The 21448-nt window shown below is 39.6% G+C and overlaps 1 protein-coding gene across 1 annotated transcript; it reads left to right on the forward strand.

The window, feature by feature from the left end:
* Positions 1 to 1281: 1281 nt before the first annotated feature.
* Positions 1282 to 21337, forward strand: LOC122395345 (mycosubtilin synthase subunit C). The gene is made up of 13 exons (XM_043392830.1): positions 1282 to 1716; positions 7970 to 8102; positions 8445 to 8720; positions 9816 to 9971; positions 10076 to 10302; positions 10700 to 10762; positions 11527 to 11737; positions 12871 to 13038; positions 16541 to 16737; positions 17099 to 17291; positions 17415 to 17775; positions 19004 to 19454; positions 20384 to 21337. Exons 2-13 carry the CDS (start codon positions 7970 to 7972, stop codon positions 20522 to 20524), a joined length of 2577 nt encoding a protein of 858 aa, XP_043248765.1. The 5' UTR covers positions 1282 to 1716; the 3' UTR covers positions 20525 to 21337.
* The last annotated feature ends 111 nt before the right edge of the window (positions 21338 to 21448 follow it).

Genomic DNA, 21448 nt, shown 5'->3' on the forward strand with positions numbered 1-21448 from the left:
ATTTCTAATTTTGTTGCCTAAAGAAAAGCAAAATAAAATAAATAAATTTTTCGTTTGTTCTCTAATCTTGCATAATTCTTTAAAATTCGTGTTTCAATAATTCGATGACTTCTCGTACACGTTCGAGCAAACTATGCATTAGACGAGATCGTAAAGTCGTACATATTTATGTTTCCGCTTACGTTACGAGTCCGTATGATTCTGTTATCTGTTACATTTCTTGTTTATGCCTCCCAATAATTACTGTTATCTTTTTAATACACTCGACCTTTATAGTAATGTAATACGCGCAAACGACGTGATTTTCCCCATTTATGTTTCCGAGTGGGACAAAAAAAACAGCGCGATCGATAAACCGCGTTCGTGGCAAAATGGGGAAATATTCTACAAAACACAAATATCGAGATAGTAAAAATAATTTCTAAAAAGCAAAAATAATTTCTAAAAAGTAAAAATTTGTATACTTTTTACTTTTTGTTTCTATTTCAATGTTACGTTTCACAATCTTATTATTGTTTTTTTTTATTAAGGTTGTTTCAAATTGATGCTTCACTCAAGGTGTTAAAGTCAAAAATAAAAATTTGTTTCTATTCTATAGGCTACATAAAAGCTTCTCTTTGGTTCTGTTTCAATTTTATATCTCACGATCTTACTATTTTTTTTTTTTTTTATTATTAAGGTCGCTTCAAATTGCTGCTTCAAACAAGGTGTTAAACTCAAAAATAAAAATTTCTTTTCATTTTACAGGCTACACGAAAGCTTCTCTTTGTTTCTGTTTCAATTTTACATCTCACGATTTTACTATATTAAGGTTGCTTCAAATCGGTGGTTCAAACAAGGTATTAAACTCAAAAATAAAAATTTGTTTCAATTTTATAGGCTACACGAAAGCTTCCCTTCGCTTCTGTTTCAATTTTACATCTCACGATTTTACTATTTTTTTTTTTTTATTATTAAGGTCGCTTCAAATTGGTGATTCGAGCAAAATAAGGATTTGTTTTCGTTTCGTAGGCCGTGTAAATGCTTTTGTGAGACCGAAGCAGTTTGAGAGGCTCCGAAAGCGTATAGCCGTCGAAGAGAGGAAACACACACGGAGGAAGTAGCGAGCGGTTCGATGCAAGTGGACGACGTCGAAGGGGGCCAGCCGGTGCAGCAGCAACAGCGGCACAAAAGATGCAGAGATGGTGGTGGCAGGATGGGGGACAACGAACAATTCAGGGTCCTCGTAACCGGTTCCATATAAAAGCACATGCCACGTCAACGGGAGGAGACATTCTCACCGAGTAATCGGGCCGGTGATGACCGAGAACCGGCGTAAGATCATCGAATTGCGTCCCGAGGAACCGCGTTCCGTCGTATCCGCGCGAGATCCGCGACTGACTGTGCGCGCGTCGCTTTGATCTCGACGAGCATCGAACCGACGAGCACCAAAAATCGATCGAAATCGCTTCGAGGGTCCAGGAATCGATAAATGAAAATCTCACGTTGGGGGAACTCGAGCGAACGGAGGAAACGGAAGATCGACGGAATAGAAAAGGGAGTTCGTGGTTGGAGATCGGGACAACAGTGTGGGGGAAAAAGTGAAAATCGACTCTTGAACTCGAAGATACGAAGTGTAGTCCGTATCGTGGATTCTTTTACACTTGAACACCGTGTATAGGGAAGACAAAAGGCGAGGATAGGCGAACCCGGGATCCGTGAGAAAGTACTTCTGAGGTGAGTGAACGAAACGTTGGAACTGTCGAGTGATGTGCGGGGATCAGTGATGGAGTCGAGTTTAATAAACAAATTTGATGTTATTACGATCTTACGAGCTCGTGTCGTTCGACGTTCTCAAATTAACGGGTATAAAATATACGATTTACGGTGTAAAAACGAATTTGATCTTATAACGAGTAAAACTGAACGATCTTATAGCGAATCACGATGAGGAACCACCCTCGCTTACAAATCTCATCGAAAACTGTTGACGAATCAACAAAGTCAGTCCATCATGCTTTCTCTGAGGCTACCTTAACAAACTCTGTCATCTTATCAGCTGAAATCAACGTCACGAATGAGTTTGGTCTCCACGAGCACGAATTCTTCTGGACCAACGATCTGAAATATCGTTGGTAACGGAACGATTGGTTCATCAGCGTAATCAGAGTCGTAAAGCAATTCACTCGTCGAACTCGAGGTGTTGTTACGTTCATATTGATCCCACATTTCTACATGTCGATTAAAATTCTAGTCGAAGCCCATAGTTTACCATAATAATACCTGACAACCGAGGTGCCTGATGGGTCGTCGTAACTGTCTATGGTTGAGAAAAGGATCGTTCTGAAGTAGTCATCTTTGCGAGAGTTTTCAAACAGCATTCTTTCGTTAGCGCGTGAATGATCCTAAAATACGGATGCTCGATCATCTCTATCTAACCCTGATACTGCTGGATTAATGACCTCGCGATTGATGTTGAAATCCTCCGAATAATCGACCAAAGGAACCACTAGAACTTACGTAACTTGTAACTTGAGTTTTTAATTTTAAAAAACTACACTTTTTTCAAATTTCTCGTGAAACATGGAAGTTCGAGTTGGGACGTTGATAAAATCTGCTTGAAACGATCGAATCGCGAGGGGTCGAAAGGTTTCCAGTCGATCGACACGATCTACGATCCGTTAAATGAAAGTAATAAGGTAATAGAGCCTGTCGAAGAAAATGTGCTTCCAGATTGTATCGTGGCGGCAATAAAACGAGTAGACAGGTTCAATAATTGCGTGAGAATGTTTCGTTCACCGAGAAAAGTCGCTCCAAAACATTTTACGAGTCTTGTAACCCGACGACTTCAAATAACTCAACAATTATTAAAAAAAAAACACTTTTTTCGTGCAACTAATCGGTAAATCGTTTACAATCGTCAGGTAACAGGTTACGAGACTCAGCCTGTGTAAAATAAAATAAAACTAAAACCCAGAGAATGACGGAAAATATCATTTTGACGCGTTAAATTCGAAGTAGAATATTAATGGAGAAATTCGGAATGTGTACACTTTACGACGAGTACGTCGATTCGACAATTTCGAAGTAAATTATATAGCTGCACGCGGGGCTGATTTACGACTATGATTTTCAATAATTGCCATAAAGAACGCGCGGACGCAATCCAACCGCCAAACACTTTCATCGAGCGGAACGCGTACTTTTCGTTTCTTTGCAACTATTGCATAGCAGATAGTTATGTAATGCATCGTGCGCATTTGTATTTCGCTCTGCCAATTTCCGTTGGAACGCGCGGCCCCGTGGTCCCGTTTCGAAAGGCGCGCTGCACCGGATCTTTATCCGCGAATTTTTGCTGCCATTGTTCCGCGACTCGTCCTCAGAAGCATCCATTCGACAGAACAAACTATCGAAATATTATTTTTTTTCCACTACTTTGTCGCGACTAGTATTTATTTATTTGTTTATTTTTTTTTTTTTTTTTTTTTATTGAATGCTGTGTAAGCCTCTACAGGATTATTAGCAACGCATATAAATGCGTAATACAATTAGGATATATACCTACATTAAGACTGTCTGAATACACTTATCGATAGAGAATTATAAATTACAGAAAATCAGCAGCTGATTTGGATTAAATATATATACAATGCTTCTCTAGGAATTTGAAAATAACCATTTTCGACTAGTATTTCACATTACAATATTTCAGACATTTTTCTGATCGAAGGAACAATTTTAATTCTCCAAAATGGCGCCCAGAAAAAATTGCATCGATACATATTATATAAATTTCTTTGAGCACAAATTCAGAAACTATTTCTTTTCTTTACTTTGTCACGACTAATATTTCACATTACAATATAATTTAGAAATTTTTCTGATCAAAGAGACAATTTTAATTCTCCAAAATGGGGCCCAGAAAAAATTGCATCGATGCAGCTGGGCGGCTTCTATAAATATTATATAAATTTCTTTGAACACAAATTCAGAAACTATTTCTTTTCTTTACTTTGTCACGACTAATATTTCACATTACAATATAATTTAGAAATTTTTCTGATCAAAAGGACAATTTCAATTCTCCAAAATGGCGCCCAGGAAAAATTGCATCGATGCAGCTATAAATATATTTTCTTTGACAAATTCAGATTTCAGAAACAGACTAAAAATCCGTTCTTTGGACGACTCTTAGGAATACAAATGATTTTGACGCTGATAGATCTGTTCTTTTATTTTGGCAAATTCTGGTTATTTTAAGATAGATATTTTCTTAGCTGGAATTAAGAAATTTAGGAAAAATGGAGTCGATCGACAGGACTTCCGAGAATCTCTGCGCGTGGTGTGAAAAAGGCAACGGATTCGCGACAGGAAAGGCAAGCGGTCAGCCCAGGTAGCGAAAAATGTTTTAATTGACACGGTCTCTTGGGCAATACAAATTAGATTGCCCATTAGCCTGTTGGTAACGAGACAGTTGCGATTGCTATCTTTATATAGTGATGAATTCCAGTGATTAAGTCGAAGTATGTTACGAAGATAAATGGCGATCGTTTAGGCGCAACAATTTATAAAGTGATCGCCGTGTTCAAGTAGCAGAAACCTCGGAACCCCGTCAAATCAATTGTCTACAAAACTCAAACGCTATGTTTCGAATATTTTTATTTCCAAACACATTCACGCACGATGACTTTACAAAATTGATACTGAAAAGGAAAAAATTATTATTTTCTTTCTTGCCTGTTATCAAAGTTGGAGAGTCGAGCTCTTTTCTTTCTATATTTTCTAAAAGTCATTTCTAAAAGTCAAATAAACGGATCCTATATTGCGTTAGACAGAATTATATTTAACGGGGTTATTGAAGTTCACGATAGTTACTAGTCACGTTGCTCGTGGAGAAAGTTTTCAACGAGAACGTGTATTCTTCGTAGCGTGGCTTCTTCGATATTACCTTTCGGTGAAATCGTTTCCAAATTCGAGATTAAATCTCGAACATCTTCGAATTTAAATATCAGTCGATATTTTTGTTACGCTATCTTTGCTATTTTCGTTAGTTTTACCTTGATTTGAGATAAAAATTCTTTTTAGTGTTTGAAAAAAGCTACTCTGTTCTCGATAAATGAGAGAAAAATTTTAAAAATATTAGCTGCCTAGTCAGCGAAAAAAATGAGAACGCTGAGACACTATCCGGGAGCGTCGTAAGTCTTCCAACGTGCATTTTAGATACAAATCTTCTGGGATCTTCGTCTCTTATTCATAGAAAAATCCGAGGGTATCTTTGATCTAGGAATCGAGAACGAAAACGCAAGATTTTATCGCGAGAGATCGCGTCCACGAGTACTTTCCATCATTTAGGAGTATCTTAATATCACGATCTGTTATTTAAATATTCATGAACTCAAGCAACACAAGCACGTTTCCTCGAACGTAGGTGTTAACTCGTCCGAGAAGGTCACCGGCTATCGTACATTTCTCGTTTTCGATTGATAGAAACGATCCCGATCCCGATCTAATCGTCAAGGTTGATCATTTCAGTTGTCTCGCACGAAACTGGATCACCTTAAGGCGCTTTCTTTTTCAAATGCTCGAAGGATACACCCCGGACTGTTACAACCTGCCAAACGATTTCATTGTTAACCATGCTAGCGCGTTATGAAACCGGTGACTGGTTCGACTCGCTTTCGCAAACACACCTGCCTGTGCTATCGTTAAACTCTCCCGTTCCCGATGCAAACTATTCTTAAATTTCCAAACAAAATGGCAATAATCCATTCGTTTTATATCGTTATTTTCCATCAATTTAATATTACATAAAATGGTACACAAAGGGGGGCTCCAAAACTCACATATAAGCGGGCACTATTGTTCAATTTCCAAACAAAATGGCGATAAACCGTTCGTTTTATATCGTTATTTTCCATCAATTTTTAATTACATAAAATGGTACACAAAGGGGGGCTCCAAAACTCACATATAAGCGGGCACTATTGTTCAATTTCCAAACAAAATGGCGATAAACCATTCGTTTTATATCGTTATTTTCCATCAGTTTTTAATTATACAAAATGGTAAGCAAAGGGGGGCTCCAAAACTCACATATAAGCTGGCACTATTGTTCAATTTCCAAACAAAATGGCGATAAACCATTCGTTTTATATCGTTATTTTATATCAATTTTTAATGGTATAAATTGGTAAGCAAAGGGGGGCTCCAAAACTCACATATAAGCGGGCACTATTGTTCAATTTCCAAACAAAATGGCGATAAACCATTCGTTTTATATCGTTATTTTCCATCAATTAAATATTACATAAAATGGTACACAAAGGGGGGCTCCAAAACTCACATATAAGCGGGCACTATTGTTCAATTTCCAAACAAAATGGCGATAAACCATTCGTTTTATATCGATATTTTCCATCAATTTTTAATTATATAAAATGGTAAGCAAAGGTGGGCTCCAAAACTCACATATATGCGGGCACTATGGGGTTCCTTGTAAACAAAATACACACAAAATTGCTCAATCGTCCTTGTTGGTGTACACAAAATCGTTTCGTCTTTAATTTTCAAATGTATTTTGTATATTTAGGGGGAGGTTCTTAAAAGTTACATATAAGCGGGCACCACGTGATTTCTTATAAAAAAAATATAAAAAAATACACACAAAATTGCTCAATCGTCCTTGTTGGTGTACACAAAATCGTTTCGTCTTTAATTTTCAAATGTATTTTGTATATTTAGGGGGAGGTTCTTAAAAGTTACATTTAAGCGGGCACCACGTGATTTCTTGTAGAAAAAATATAAAAAAAAATACACAAAATTACTCAATCGTGATCGTTGCTATATACAAAATTGTTTACGACTGTAATTTTCAAATCCATTTCGTATATTTAGAGGGAGGTCCTTAAAAGTCACATATAAGCGGGCAACACGTGATTTCTCGTAAAAAAAATATAAAAAAATACACACAAAATTGCTCAATCGTCCTCGTTGCTATATACAAAATCGTTTCGACTGTAATTTTCAAATGCATTTTGTATATTTAGGGGGAGGTTCTTAAAAGTCACATATAAACGGGCACCACGTGATTTCTTATAAACAAAATATAAAAAATACACACAAAATTGCTCAATCGTGATCGTTGCTATATACAAAATTGTTTACGACTGTAATTTTCAAATCCATTTCGTATATTTAGAGGGAGGTCCTTAAAAGTCACATATAAGCGGTCAACACGTGATTTCTCGTAAAAAAAATATAAAAAAATACACACAAAATTGCTCAATCGTCCTCGTTGCTATATACAAAATCGTTTCGACTGTAATTTTCAAATGCATTTTGTATATTTAAGAGGAGGTCCTTAAAAGTCACATATAAGCGGGCACCACGTGATTTCTTGTAGAAAAAATATAAAAAAATACACACAAAATTACTTAATCGTCATCGTTGCTATATACAAAATTGTTTACGACTGTAATTTTCAAATCCATTTCGTATATTTAGAGGGAGGTCCTTAAAAGTCACATATAAGCGGTCAACACGTGATTTCTCGTAAAAAAAATATAAAAAAATACACACAAAATTGCTAAATCATTCTTGTTGCTATATACAAAATTGTTTCGACTTTTTTAATGTACATTTCGTACACGTCGATGAAATTAGTTTGCCCAAATTAAGCAAAATGGTAGAACATCGAAACGGCAAAGGTAAGAGAATTTTACCCGAGGATCTGTAATTGAAATCGTTTTTTCCACGAGCAGCGTAACCGTAGAGAAAACGTGTAAAAGTTATTAGCCTCTGGCGACGCGTCGCGCGTTTGATTTGTCATTTGGGATTTCGAGGCTGCTCGTAAATCACGAGGCCGCTCGCGCGTTTTTTTTCCCCGCGACGCTCGGCGTCGTTTTTCCGCGAAACGCTCGATTTACGATTAATCGAGCCAATCGACCAAAGACGACATCCCCGTGTGGAACTCAAAAATGTCTGCCCGCAGATGGGGACCATTTTACAGCAGTCGGTCTTGAAAGGCCGGCAGACCGACGGCACCAAGGAGAAGGATTTGCTTCATAAATTATTCAATGAAACCGCGGCAAATTATTCCAGTCAGCTGGCGATCTACTACGAAGGTACGTGTCATTGGCGTTATTAGAGGGAGGGGAGGTGTACAAAAAAAGAACGCGAACAAGAGCCAGGGGAAAAACAATAAAAGACTGTTACTAGAAATCAATTAACGTCGACCTGTGCGTTTCGCGCTCTATTAACGCACCGACGTCGGAATTACCTTTTTTTGCGCCACCAGCGTGCATGATCCAACGTTGCAAAATTATAAATATATTTTCACGACAATTAGAAACAGATTAAAATCGAAAATCCCGAGAAAAGTACAAAAATTCTCGCGTTTTTTATTTGGGGCAAAAAATAATTTGTGATTAATTATATTTCTGACAATTTAATTTGCAATTTTGCAGACGATAATGGCGACGAGCACACGCTCACCTACGAGGAACTGAATCAGCTGACGAACGGGATCGCGCGGGTATTGAAAAAATGCGAGAAGCCCGAGAACACTTTGCAATCGCTGGTGGCCGTTTGCATGAAGCCGTCCCACCGACTTCCGGTGGTGCTGCTCGCCATAATCAAAGCTGGAATGGCCTACCTGCCTCTGGACGCGGAGTTCCCGATGTCCAGGGTGAAACACGTTCTGCAGGAGGCGAGGCCTTTCATGGTGCTCATGGAGGAAGGTGGTAAGCAAGCTCCTTCTTTCTATTCATCTTCTTCCACGAGTCGACGCTGCCACACCGGAACATCATTCTGTTACAAAAAAAAAATTAATTTATTACCTGGGGATATCAAGAATTTATCATCTCAGCCTGTAAAATTAGTCAGGAGACCAAAGCTTTGATTTCAGACAAAATAAAAAATTAATTTATTACCTGGGGATATCAAGAATTTGTCATCTTGTCTTGTAAAATTAGTCACGAGACCAAAACTTTGATTTCAGACAATTCTAAACTACACAGTTTAAAATTTGCATTATGAATCCCATTTGAATTTATTTCTTTTAACGTTTTTGCTTGAGAATCGATTGCTTTAGTTCCAAAATGAAAGTTTGATGGTAATATCGTGGCGCGCCTCCAGCACTCACCGATAGAGGGCCACTCGATCTATACCTTTCTCACAAGTGGTCCACCTATTCCTATATACACGCTTTTGGTTTGAATGTTTTGTGTCTGATGGTCGATTTATAGTGTGTGTTTTGTTTCCAAGAAAAAAGAAGAAATATTATAACATAAATCGACCTTCCAGGGCCGAATGAGCCCTCAACTAGCAGGCCCAGAAGAAAATTAGCTACCCTCTCCTCTGACAAATATAATTTGCAAGTAAATATGATCTGCAAAAGGGCTACTTTAAGAACAACAAAGCCCCCTTTCCCCTCCTCCCCCTGAATGTGCTAGAATTCTAATTTTTCGTAACAGTTGCATAAAGTAAAGTGTCGATCCCGGATGCCGTGGAACATTCGTCAGTTTCGCTGGTTTTGAAGCACCGAGAGTCATTATTCACGCGGAGAAGGTTAAGAACAGCACGAAAGTATGTAGTTCACCTTTACGTCCGCGCTCCAAAGCGATTCCTCGCGAACGCGGTAAACGAAAGAGCCTTGACGCCTATGCAAATCACCCGCGCGATTTAAGGTCGAACCGAGATAGCAACCCCGCTCCTTCCAACGACTTCCTGAATGCTTGTCCCGAGGCGGACAGACTATAATCGACAGCCATATTCTCGCTTGGTCGAGGGATGCTTAAAAAATTCGCATTAAACTCCGACTGTCGTAAATCTTCCAGCCGATTCGTCGATCTACGAGGGCAGGATCGCGATCACGTACGATCAGCTGGTGAATCGAAGTCGTTGCGAGGAGAATGGGAACTTGGACCATCATGAGGACCCCGAACAATTCGCCATCGTTCTCTACACTTCCGGTAGCACGGGCACACCGAAAGGTAAACAAACAAAATTGCAGTTCGTGATTTTTAATTTGAGTATTTGTACGAAGAGACTCGATTTTAGAGGGCTCCTTTTTTGATGGTTTTTTGTTTATTTAAAGGGGTGCTTCTTCCACACGCGACCGTGTTGAATCGATTGAAATGGCAATGGCGCGAGCTACCCTACGCGTCGAACGAGAAACACTGCGTCTTCAAGACGTCCCTGACCTTCGTCGACAGTGTCTCTGAGATTTGGGGGCCCCTTCTGCAGGGCCGTACCCTGGTGGTCGTCCCCAAACACGTTACGAAGGATCCAGAGATATTCGTGCAAGTGCTGGACAAGCACAAGGTTAGACAGCGACGATACACGCTGGTACCCGCTTACAAGTTACGTTGCCCGGATTCAAGTGACAATCTCGTTTGCTTTCTACATATTTATTCAGTACGAACGATACGCTACGACGCGTACAACTGTCCCTGAATAATTTAAGTGAAATTCGTCGACGATACTATCAAATAATGTTGATTCGAAGCGACGAAAGTCTTACCCCGCTTTCAAGCCACTTGGAGGTCCTAGTTTCGTCGCATAAAACGAGGGTACTACCGTATTTAGAATGTCTTACGCGAACTATCGATGGACCAAGAGCATCTAGACTCTCAAGATCAATGAGGAATTGTTTCATTGTTTGTTGACTGTTTATTTTCAAAGCTATACCTGTGGGAGTTCAATTTGTCCACTGTTTCAGATTCAACGATTGGTACTGGTGCCTTCCTTACTGCACTCCATGCTCATGTACCTGAGTCTACGGGTGAGTAACGTGTCTGTGATACTTGTTACATTCGTCCAATCACAAAGATTTGTTATCAGAATTTTTACAATACGATTTTCAAATTTTGCCATTTTATTTCCTCCTTCTGGATCCACCACTAATTTTAATATACTTATTATATACAGGATGTAAACGATAACTTTGGCAAAAATCATAGGGTAAGTAGAGGCCCCATAGGCAAGTATTTCAAGCATGGGAAATGCACCAGTAAAAAATTACGGCGATCTTTAACTTCTCATCTGAAAACCCATCGTACTGGAAGCTATTTCTTTTGAGGTGGGTCAGTCGTGTAGGTGACAAAGATGACAACCATTGAAAGTTTTACGATGAACAACGTAAACATTTAAAGAAACATTAAACTAAAAAAAGCTTGCCTACCCATCAGGCGCGAGAGACCAAAATTAAAGATGGCCGTTATTCTTTACTGGTGCATTTCCGGGCACGGGTTCCCATGCTCGAAATACTTGCCTATGGGACCTCTACTTACCCTATGATTTTTGCCAAAGTTATCGTTTACACCCTGTGTAATATAGTCCAAAGTGTAACTTTTGGGCAGGGAAACGCGAACCTATTTAGACGCGATAAATCACGGCGCTCCTCGCGTTGGATGTTTCAATTAAACGCTCGAGCCAGTCATTACTCTTAAGTATCCTCTAAGTATATAATTTGAAACGGCCGTGTGTACAGTAATTATCCAATTTAACCGTCAGTCATATCGTAATTGAATTTAATCCTCGTTCCAGGACAAGGACAACGTACTCCGCTCGTTGAAGTTATGGATATGCTCCGGTGAAACGCTACCAGTCGCGCTGGCGGACCAGTTTTTCGCCACGTTCCGCGACAACGACAAAGTTTTGGCCAACTTTTACGGAAGCACCGAGATCATGGGCGACGTCACCTACCACCTGATCGACAATCGTAATCAGCTACAGTCCGCGGAAAAAGTTCCCATAGGTAACGTAGATTGAATTTTCAGAACTCGAGAAATCAAAGTAGCAATAACGTGCTGGTAATTATGAATCAGAGTAATATAATAATTAGACTGCGGATGTTTATGCATTTGGGGGAAATTTGAATTCTTAAGAAACTACAGAATGCATTTAATATGCAAAAATATAGGACCCTAACCAAGACCTAACCCAAACCTAAAGATTTAATTGAACAGACCAGACTGATACTAAACTGCTTCGTGACAGAGACTGGGTTAGGTCTGGGTTAGATCTGGGTTAGATCTGAGTTAGATCTGGGTTAGGTCTGGATTAGATCTGATTTAGCTCTGGGTTAGGTCTGGGTTAGGTCTGGATTAGATCTGATTTAGCTCTGGGTTAGGTCTGGGTTAGGTCTGGATTAGATCTGAGTTAGATCTGGGTTAGGTCTGGATTAGATCTAAGTTAGGTTTGGGTTAGGTCTGGGTTAGGTCTGGATTAGATCTGATTTAGCTCTGGGTTAGGTCTGGGTTAGGTCTGGATTAGATCTGAGTTAGATCTGGGTTAGGTCTGGATTAGATCTAAGTTAGGTTTGGGTTAGGTCTGGGTTAGCTTATCCCAGACCTAACCCAAACCTAACCCAGACCTAACCCAGACCTAACCCAAACCTAACTTAGATCTAATCCAGACCTAACCCAGATCTAACCCAGACCTAACCCAGTCTCTGTCACGAAGCAGTTTAGTATCAGTCTGGTCTGTTCAATTAAATCTTTAGGTTTGGGTTAGGTCTGGGTTAGGTCTGGATTAGGTCTGGGTTAGGTTTGGGTTAGGTCTGGGTTAGATCTGAGTTAGGTCTGGGTTAGGTCTGGGTTAGATCTGAGTTAGGTCTGGGTTAGGTCTGGGTTAGGTCTGGATTACGTCTGGGTTAGGTCTGGGTTAGATCTGGGTTAGGTTTGAGTTAGGTCTGGGATAAGAATCGTGAGCAACTCTTGTGGCGTTTTAGGAACTAAAACTCAATCACGAACGTGTTTAGCTATCCACGAGTCTGGCTCGTGATATTTATGTTTAGTCCAAAATCTTCGTCACGAGTCAGACTCGTTAAAGTACCAAAAGGGGTCAAACAGAGGGATTTGAGGAAAAGAAATAATCTTTTACCTATAGGAAAGCCGTTGGACAATTGCATCGTCTATCTAGTAAACAAAGAAATGCGTCTGGTGCCCCAAGGAGACGTCGGTGAACTGATAGTGGCTGGAAGGAACCTAGCAGCCGGATATATACGCGACAACGACTCTCGCAAGTTCCTCGACAACCCTCACGCCATCGATCCAGGTACAAATGTCGCTTCCAAATATTATCATCGACCGAACTAGACGATCCCCGAGGAGATACGCGGAGCCTCGAGGCCAGATTTCAAAGCTGTTCTCCGATAGTTCTCATTCGGAGATTTCAATTGGATCGAGAACTTATAAACTACTTTTCAATTACTGATAATTTCAGCCTTTGGAAAGTCCACAAATTGCAAACTAACATCCACTCCGAATTAAATTCGAAACGTACTCGCTATCCTGAAACATTATAACGAATACAAGTGCTTCAATAGTACATCGAGAGAGGCAAAACTTAATACTTAATACGATAAGAACTCGTTGATTGCTAGCTGCCCCTAACGAACACGCGACGAACTTCCTCCCACCCGATAATTACAGGAGTTTTAATACCTCGAAAAATCCTCGACGGACGCTAAAGTTTGAAAAAAAAAAAAAAAAAAATAAAAACTTCACCGAGAGACTCGATCGACTCTTACGATCCATCGATATCGTGCTCCGCGTAACCGTGGCGTATTGTCGCGCGCGCGTGACGTTGACCCATACGTTGAGTCGACGGTGACCCACATGCGGGGCACTGCGACAGCGAACCGATTATTTTTCTCGACGTCGGGAAGACGCAAGAAAAAAAAAACGTAGCGCAATACCATACGCGGGACGGTCACGTCCGCGTATCTACGGATCCGTTGACTCTCGAGGAACGAATTAATTAACTTCGTAGAATTGATTAAGGAAACTGTCTTGAAGCAAAGGATAACTTCTTTCGAAGCGACGCCAGGTTTATCGAACAGCTGCGCAGATCTTGTTCGAGGACTCGCGTTACCCGGTTTCGAAAACGGATCGCCGACGTATATCGTATTTCTTGGCGAGCATGATTTAACGCGTTTCCTTTTTTTTTTTTTCTCCCCGCGTATAATCTCGTTAAGCAATGTAGCATTCGCGAGTGGGAATCCCGCGTTTTTACCGTTCGCGGTGACGCGCGTGCGCGGCGGGATCGTCCATAAATCACGGGCGAAAATTTATTTATCCTCGACGCGTCTCGCCGGGGCGATGCATTATTAATGAAAGCGAGGAGGAGAAGGATCGCCGGGTTCGAACAGAAAAACGAAATTTTTCTGCGTCCCCCCGTTGCCCCCCCTTCCTCGTGTACGGTGTTCATCGTCGCGTTCTTCCCGTCTATTGTCTGCTTTTTGTCGCTCACATCGTTATTTACTACCTGGCTACTGGTTATCTAAACGCACCGACGACTGTAAACACTTGTATTAACCACGTGTGATCGAGGATAATGAATAAGAAGTTTTCCGCGAGCATTCCTCGCATTTAAAACGAATAGAATAGAATATATTTTTCTGTTCTTCAGGAGCCAATTGTAATTCGATGTTTCAAGAAATTTTATGCACTTCAAATATCTCTATAATTGAAATTCTTTGTTCTGTTCGAGGAGTAACGAACATTTAATTAGCTTTGATTCGTTATTGGAAATTTTGGGAATTAATTATATTTAATGAAATAATAATAATTCTAGAAATTCATACTCTTGAAATAATTAATACAAAAGAATAATTATTTATACTAAAATTAAATGCTCCCAAAACGCTTCTATTTCCGAAATCCTACATATCCTTTCCATTTCCAATAATTTTTCCATTTTTAATAATAATTCTAGAAATTCATAATCTTGAAATAATTAATATAAAAGAATAATTATTTATACTAAAATTAAATGCTCCCAAAACGCTTCTATTTCCGAAATCCTACATATCCTTTCCATTTCCAATAATTTTTCCATTTTTAATAATAATTCTAGAAATTCATAATCTTGAAATAATTAATACAAAAGAATAATTATTTACACTACAATTAAATGCTCTCGAAACGCTTCTATTTCCGAAATCCTACATATCCTTTCCATTTCCAATAATTTTTCCATTTTTAATAATAATTCTAGAAATTCATAATCTTGAAATAATTAATACAAAAGAATAATTATTTACACTACAATTAAATGCTCTCAAAACGCTTCTATTTCCGAAATCCTACATATCCTTTCCATTTCCAATAATTTTTCCATTTTTAATAATAATTCTAGAAATTCATAATCTTGAAATAATTAATATAAAAGAGTAATTATTTATACTAAAATTAAATGCTCCCAAAACGCTTCTATTTCCGAAATCCTACATATCCTTTCCATTTCCAATAATTTTTCCATTTTTAATAATAATTCTAGAAATTCATAATCTTGAAATAATTAATATAAAAGAGTAATTATTTATACTAAAATTAAATGCTCCAAAAACGCTTCTATTTCCGGAATCCTACATATCCTTTTCAGTTCTTCTACTCGATATCGTCCTATCTCGTCTTTGATCCCCCAATCTAGATCCAGCGATCCTTACCACTCTCTTTTCCTCCCTGGCTTAGATATTTAGCCATCTCCCCTCGTCGTCGCGTGTTTAGATCATCCCCTATAGCATTTCCACTTCCAAAGATAACGAGGTTCTTGATTTATATACAATAGTGGTCAGTGGGCAAACTTGGAAGGGCTCAAATCCCTATAAATTCTGTTAGAAAACTGTTATTCAAATTTTAATTTCTATATTCGTCAACAATCATCAAAACTTCTATGTAAATAGAAGTAATAATATCAAAGTTTTATACTATTCGTTTGTTAAAAATTTTGAAAGAACAACTCTACTCAGTGCCAAGAGGTCAAGCTTAGTCCTCAAGGAACAGAGTTCCTATTTTTTAACACTAGAAAGACTGAAACTCAGTATATACTTATATTGCCCAAAAGTAGTCAAAATGACTGCATTGTGAATGAATCACCAATGTGTAAAGAAATTTCTTTAAAATTAATTTTTAATATTATGAATTTAGGGGGCAAAAGAAATAAAATAAACAACTTGTTGGAACAAGTATCACTGCATAAAGATTCGACTAACAAGTACTACTTTAGCTTATTGAAAAAAAATCGACAATTTATCGTGTACTTGTATGTTATCGTGCGTCGGTAATCGAAACAAAAATGAAAACGAAAAATGAAAAAAATAAGAGTCATTTGATTATTTAAAATTTTCCAAGCAGTCAAAATGGCTACTTTTGGTAACTACAATTATTAATAAACGCATTTATATGTTGTACAAAAAGTCACGAAATTCTAAGAAATTGTGTCATTGTATACATAATTGTTTTTCTAATTGAAATTAAAAAGCAGTCGAAATGACTTCCTTGGGCAATATAGTGTTAAAGCAAGACAACGTTGGGTCCTATGACGCCTGATAGCTGCGTGACTTCGAGTCACCAGCCATCGACAGGCATCTGAATTGTGTCCTTGCAACTATCCCTCTTGGGGCCCCACTTAGGCTAAGTCCCTATCATAACTAGGGAGCTAATTGCCCTCGAGGTCCCTTACAAATAAGTCGTCGCTAACACGTTGACAAGATTGGAATTAAGCAGTAGCCCTAACCGTGTGCATTGATACAACAGTGTCTGCTTATGAACAGAGTATTCGAGGATCTATCGAACGGGCGACTACGCCAGGATATCGAAGGGGGTTCTCATCTACGAAGGGCGCGTAGACTCGCAGATAAAAGTACGTGGACATCGCGTGGACCTCACGGAGGTGGAGAAAGCTGTGTCCAGGGCGCCAGGCGTCGACGAAGTGGTCGTTCTCTGCTACAAACCGGGAGAATTGTCCCAGGTACGCTGTCTAAAACGAGTCACGGAAGCTACAAGTTGTTGGATGACACGCACGAATCATAGTATTGTTCCCCTTGGGTCACATCGCTGAGTAAGGCCGTGCAAAGTCAGTGTACCCTAGATTGTAGACACTAGGGCACAGTCTTAGTCATCAACACTAGGACCGTGTGCTACTGGAGTAGTCATCAGGCTCCCTTTCCCCTCTTGTACAAACCGATAAATAGGGAGAAAACCCCATAAAAGGGCCTTCTTGTACCCCCAGTAGAAGCTGTAAGCCCATTGATATTAAACGAGTCTACGCCACTGACTGGTGGTCTTCCTTGGACTCCAACAAAGTTTGATTTTGTAAATGTTCTTCTCAGACGCTACTCGCTTTCGTGACTACTACGAACGGTCAGTGTTGCGCGGAGAAAGTAGAAACGTATCTGCAAGCTACTTTGCCACTGTACATGCAGCCACAGATCGTCGTCGTGGACAACATACCGTTGTTAACGAACGGGAAGACGGATCGTCAGACACTTTTGAAGCAGTACGAATCCTCCAACATCAACAATGGTAACGAGAGATCAAATTATAAATGGCGTTCGTTGTCGACCTTGCCGAGAATGTCGTCTTGGAAAAGAAATCTTGGAAATTACCATATTCGTTTTCACATTTTTCTCTGCTCCCGTGTCGTAGAGAGCGACGACTACGTGAATTGCGATTACGAAGGCGTCCCTGAGAAGGATCTTGAAAAAGCGTCGGTCCTGTTCCCCACGGTGGCGTCGGTGATAGGACGTGGCGCACGTGCGAACGTCACGCTCGATGCAAATTTCTACGAGCTGGGTGGAAACTCCTTGAACTCGATCTACACCGTAACGAAGCTGAGGGATCAAGGTTACGAGATAGGTATCACGGAATTTATCACGGCGAAGAATCTGTCCGAGGTGCTCAACCGTATGAAGATCAGCACAGACGACACGCCGCCGGAGAACAATCTCAACGAGGAGGAGCATCGATTCGAAATGTTGAACGATAGCCACAAAGAGGATACGATCGAGTAGGTACCACCAACCGACTTACATTTCGACCCTTAATACTGGGACATAACCCAAAGATTCTACGCGCTTTCGAGAAAAAAATTCGAGAAAGTGTGAAATTTTTTGACAAAATTAAAAATTTTTAAATCGTTATAAAAAAATTATTTTTTGTTGTACGGGTCAATTACGATCATTTTTTGTCGATACACATACCCTCGAAATCCTAGCCACTTTCATGAAAAAAATTCGAGAAGGTGTGAAAATTTTCGACAAAATTAAAAAGTTTCAAATCATTCAGGAAAAATTATTTTCGGTCGCAGGGGTCAATTGCAATCATTTTTGGTGAATAAACATACCCCCGAAATCCTGCGCATTGTCGAGAAAAAAATTCTTTACCGAAAATCTAATGGGAGACCGGAAATGCTTCCCTGAAATTTCATGCGAATCTTTAAAACGTCATAACTCCTGAACGGATTGGTCGATTTTAATGTTCCAAACGGCAAACAACGCGTATTTTGGCGGAGAATATGTGGAAACTCTAAAAATATTCGAAAAGTTGATCCTTGAACCCGCAAAATAAGAAAATCCCCATAAAAATGGTCCAATTTTCAAACAGCCATAACTCTTACAATAATGAATAAATTTCAATGAAACTTTTTTCTGAAGTAGAGCTCATCGGTGCCTACAAAAAAGTATTAGACAACTTTTCCGTAGCTCGACAAACAAAATGATTAAAAATGAAAAACGATTTTTAAGAAAAATCGACAGGGGGTAGGTGCCTAAATTTTTCGGCAAGAAAAAATTTGTACAAATCGTTCTGAAAAAATTATTTTCGCTTGTGGGGGTCAATTACAATAATTTTTGTTCATTAGACATACCCTCGAAATCCCAGCAACTTTCAAGAAAAAAATTCGAGAAGCTGTGAAATTTTTCGACAAAATTAAAAAATTTCAAATCGTTCTAAAAAAATTATTTTTGGTTGCACGGGTCAATTACGATCATTTTTGGCCGATACACATACCCCCGAAATCCTACGCACTTTCAAGAAAAAAATTCTAGCAGGTGCAGAAAATCGAACGCTTGCGAGAGAAACGAGGGCATAGCCCTCTGAAGGCGAGTACGGAAAACGACGCCACATTACCCCCTTCTCCCCCTGCCACATGTGCAACATACGACGTTGCTAGCAACCTTGTTCTACTATGTCGCAGCCGAAGGATTTACTGATCGAAGTAAAAAATTATTCCGTAGAATCATCACGGAGAGTTTCTACAGCAAAGCGGACTTGGAGCAATGGCTGATGCCGGACGTGTCGAAGGACGACTACCGCCTAATGATGGAGATACTCTGGGGGCCTTTGGTCGAGAAAAACCTGAGCTTCGCGGTGAAATCGTCGCGGGACGGCAGGACGATCGGCGTGGGCCTGAACTTTGACCTGTGGGACGAACCCGAGCTGATACTCGACTCCAAGTTAACGATCGTCTTCGAGTTCCTGGAGTACCTGGAGGAGCCGATCCGCGAACGAAAGCTACCGAAAGGGAAGGGACAAATAATCCACAATTTCATGATGACCACCAGCAGCGACATGAACCCGGCCGAGAACGTGATACTGATGAAAGAGATGGAGGAATATTGTTTAGAACTGGCCAAGAGGAAAGAGTACGCTGGAATATTTACCACGAACACCAGTCCGCTCACGCAGGTAGCGATTCAAAATCGTTTTAATAGCGTGGGAGCCGTTATACACAGTAGCAGTTCGCGTTGGCCATTAATCAATTACATATTTAATCGATTATTTGCAATTCGACGTCAACTGCAACGATAAAGTCCAATTTCAAATGCAAAATTAATCGCGCGAGGCCAAACTTCGATGGCCGCGTTGCTTTTCCATAAACATTTATATATCACGCAATTTTACCATCAAGTAAACAATATGGATTGTATTAATTTATATGACTCGTCGATATTGAAATAAGTATCGCTACGTGTACATTTTCATAGAAACAGTGAAGTCACGTACGCGTGACAATGGCCGTCGAAGCGTTGAATTTCCGTCTTTCGTTTGACACGTGTTGCTGGCCGAGCCTAACACCGAAAAACCGGCGCACCGTTCTTGAAAGTTTCATTAATGCGAAACACGAAACGCAATCATCGTCGATCGTTTTAAGTTTCGCCACGGCCGGGCACGAGGTTCGGTTAATCTTGCAATTTTAAGAAACCGCCACCGTGGAATCTCTTTTAACGATGTCGTTCTTTCGAAGAGGTCGACCTCTTCGTGGATGAAACGTATAAAGTAGATAACTCGAGTAACAACGTTCGACCGTTAAGGCTTTGCTTATTGTTAGTGTTATGGCGGACGCCCTTCGTCTTTTCCAGCCCGTTCCGGGTATTGTCTAGCATAAAGTTCTTAAGTAAAGCGCCGAACGTTGCTGTCGAAGCAATCTAACTTCGGAATCGTCTTTGAAATTCCCGCCGGGGCAACTGGCTAAAAGCACTAATCCCACCCACCCCCCGTGACCGTTTCACGCGGTCTCGAGAAATGCCACGGAAGTTTTACTTTCCGCGGAGTCTATTCTTTACTACGTATTCGTACGACTTAACGCCGAATCTGTCTGTTTATTTTGTTCGCAGCAACTCGGAATGGACGTGTTCGGGTACGAAACGATGCTGACGTACCAAGTGAACAAATACAGCGCTCCTGATGGAACGAAGCCCTTTGGGAAAGCGCCGAACAGTCAACTGGCAATTTGCTCGTTAAAAATGATCGACTAATGCCCTCTGGAACGGATGCATTAGCCATTTACGCCGCGCGAGGGCGCAATTTATCACGGTCTTTCGTGACAGCAAAATTGCATGCACTAAGCGCCTGAGTTCGACAAATTTTATTCGCGAATGACCGATATAAATTTGAAACTTATTCGTAAATAAACTTTTGCCTAAAAGATTGATTTACGAGTCAAAGAATTTTTAATCGGTATTCACGAATAAACGTATTGCACGACTTTACGATAGAACGATAGAAACGACATCGAGTATTAATTTATTTTAACAAAGCATTGTCATGATATTGTATAAGTGCGTGCAATTATTTCGTATTTCGGTATAATTAATTGTCATTGTTAGTTTTTGTTTGCACTACCGTGCTCAATGGCGGATATAAAAGCAACAAAGGCTTGGCAACAAAAAAAAATCTATTACTCGAATCTTAATTGCTTCAGATGATTTCTTTAACCGTTGATAAATATTGAAAAATCATTAAAACTCGAACGTTTGTTAGCCTTCCAACCTTTGAGCTTTTCGAAATCTGCCACTTAATTAAGAAAAATTGTAAATATTTTTGTACATACATAGACAACATATGTGATAGACGAATCCTTTCTTCCGGAAGCTCCAGTTAAGACTGCTCAAGCTCTTCGTCGAATTTCCTGTACAAAATTTTAAAATCAATATTCGCATGGAAATGCAACGGAAATTTAAGCGTATAAGAAGAAATTAATAGGTTAAGTAAGTTATAACGCGATCCAAATACGAAAATTGTTGATTAATTTAATAAAACTAATTCGAATACCTTCCGGTGCTCTGTTCTTAACCGTCAAGTTACTATACATTGTAAATAAACTATATTATAACAAACAACGTGTTCGTTCTTTTACTCTCGACGATTCGAATACTAGAATAGTTTTAAATTATCAGGAA

Source organism: Colletes gigas, unplaced genomic scaffold (assembly GCF_013123115.1).
Source record: "Colletes gigas isolate AHSC1104 unplaced genomic scaffold, ASM1312311v1 Colletes_gigas_Sc00005, whole genome shotgun sequence".
Classification (NCBI taxonomy): Eukaryota; Metazoa; Arthropoda; class Insecta; order Hymenoptera; family Colletidae; genus Colletes; species Colletes gigas.

What these genes read in the sequence shown, in the direction of transcription:
- LOC122395345 (XM_043392830.1), top strand. Translation starts at nt 7,970, where the DNA reads ATGGGGACCATTTTACAGCAGTCGGTCTTGAAAGGCCGGCAGACCGAC. An exon ending in GGTGCTCATGGAGGAAGGTG is followed by an intron (nt 8,721 to 9,815) that starts GTAAGCAAGCTC and finishes TAAATCTTCCAG; the next exon opens with CCGATTCGTCGATCTACGAG. An exon ending in CACAAAGAGGATACGATCGA is followed by an intron (nt 17,776 to 19,003) that starts GTAGGTACCACC and finishes ATTATTCCGTAG; the next exon opens with AATCATCACGGAGAGTTTCT.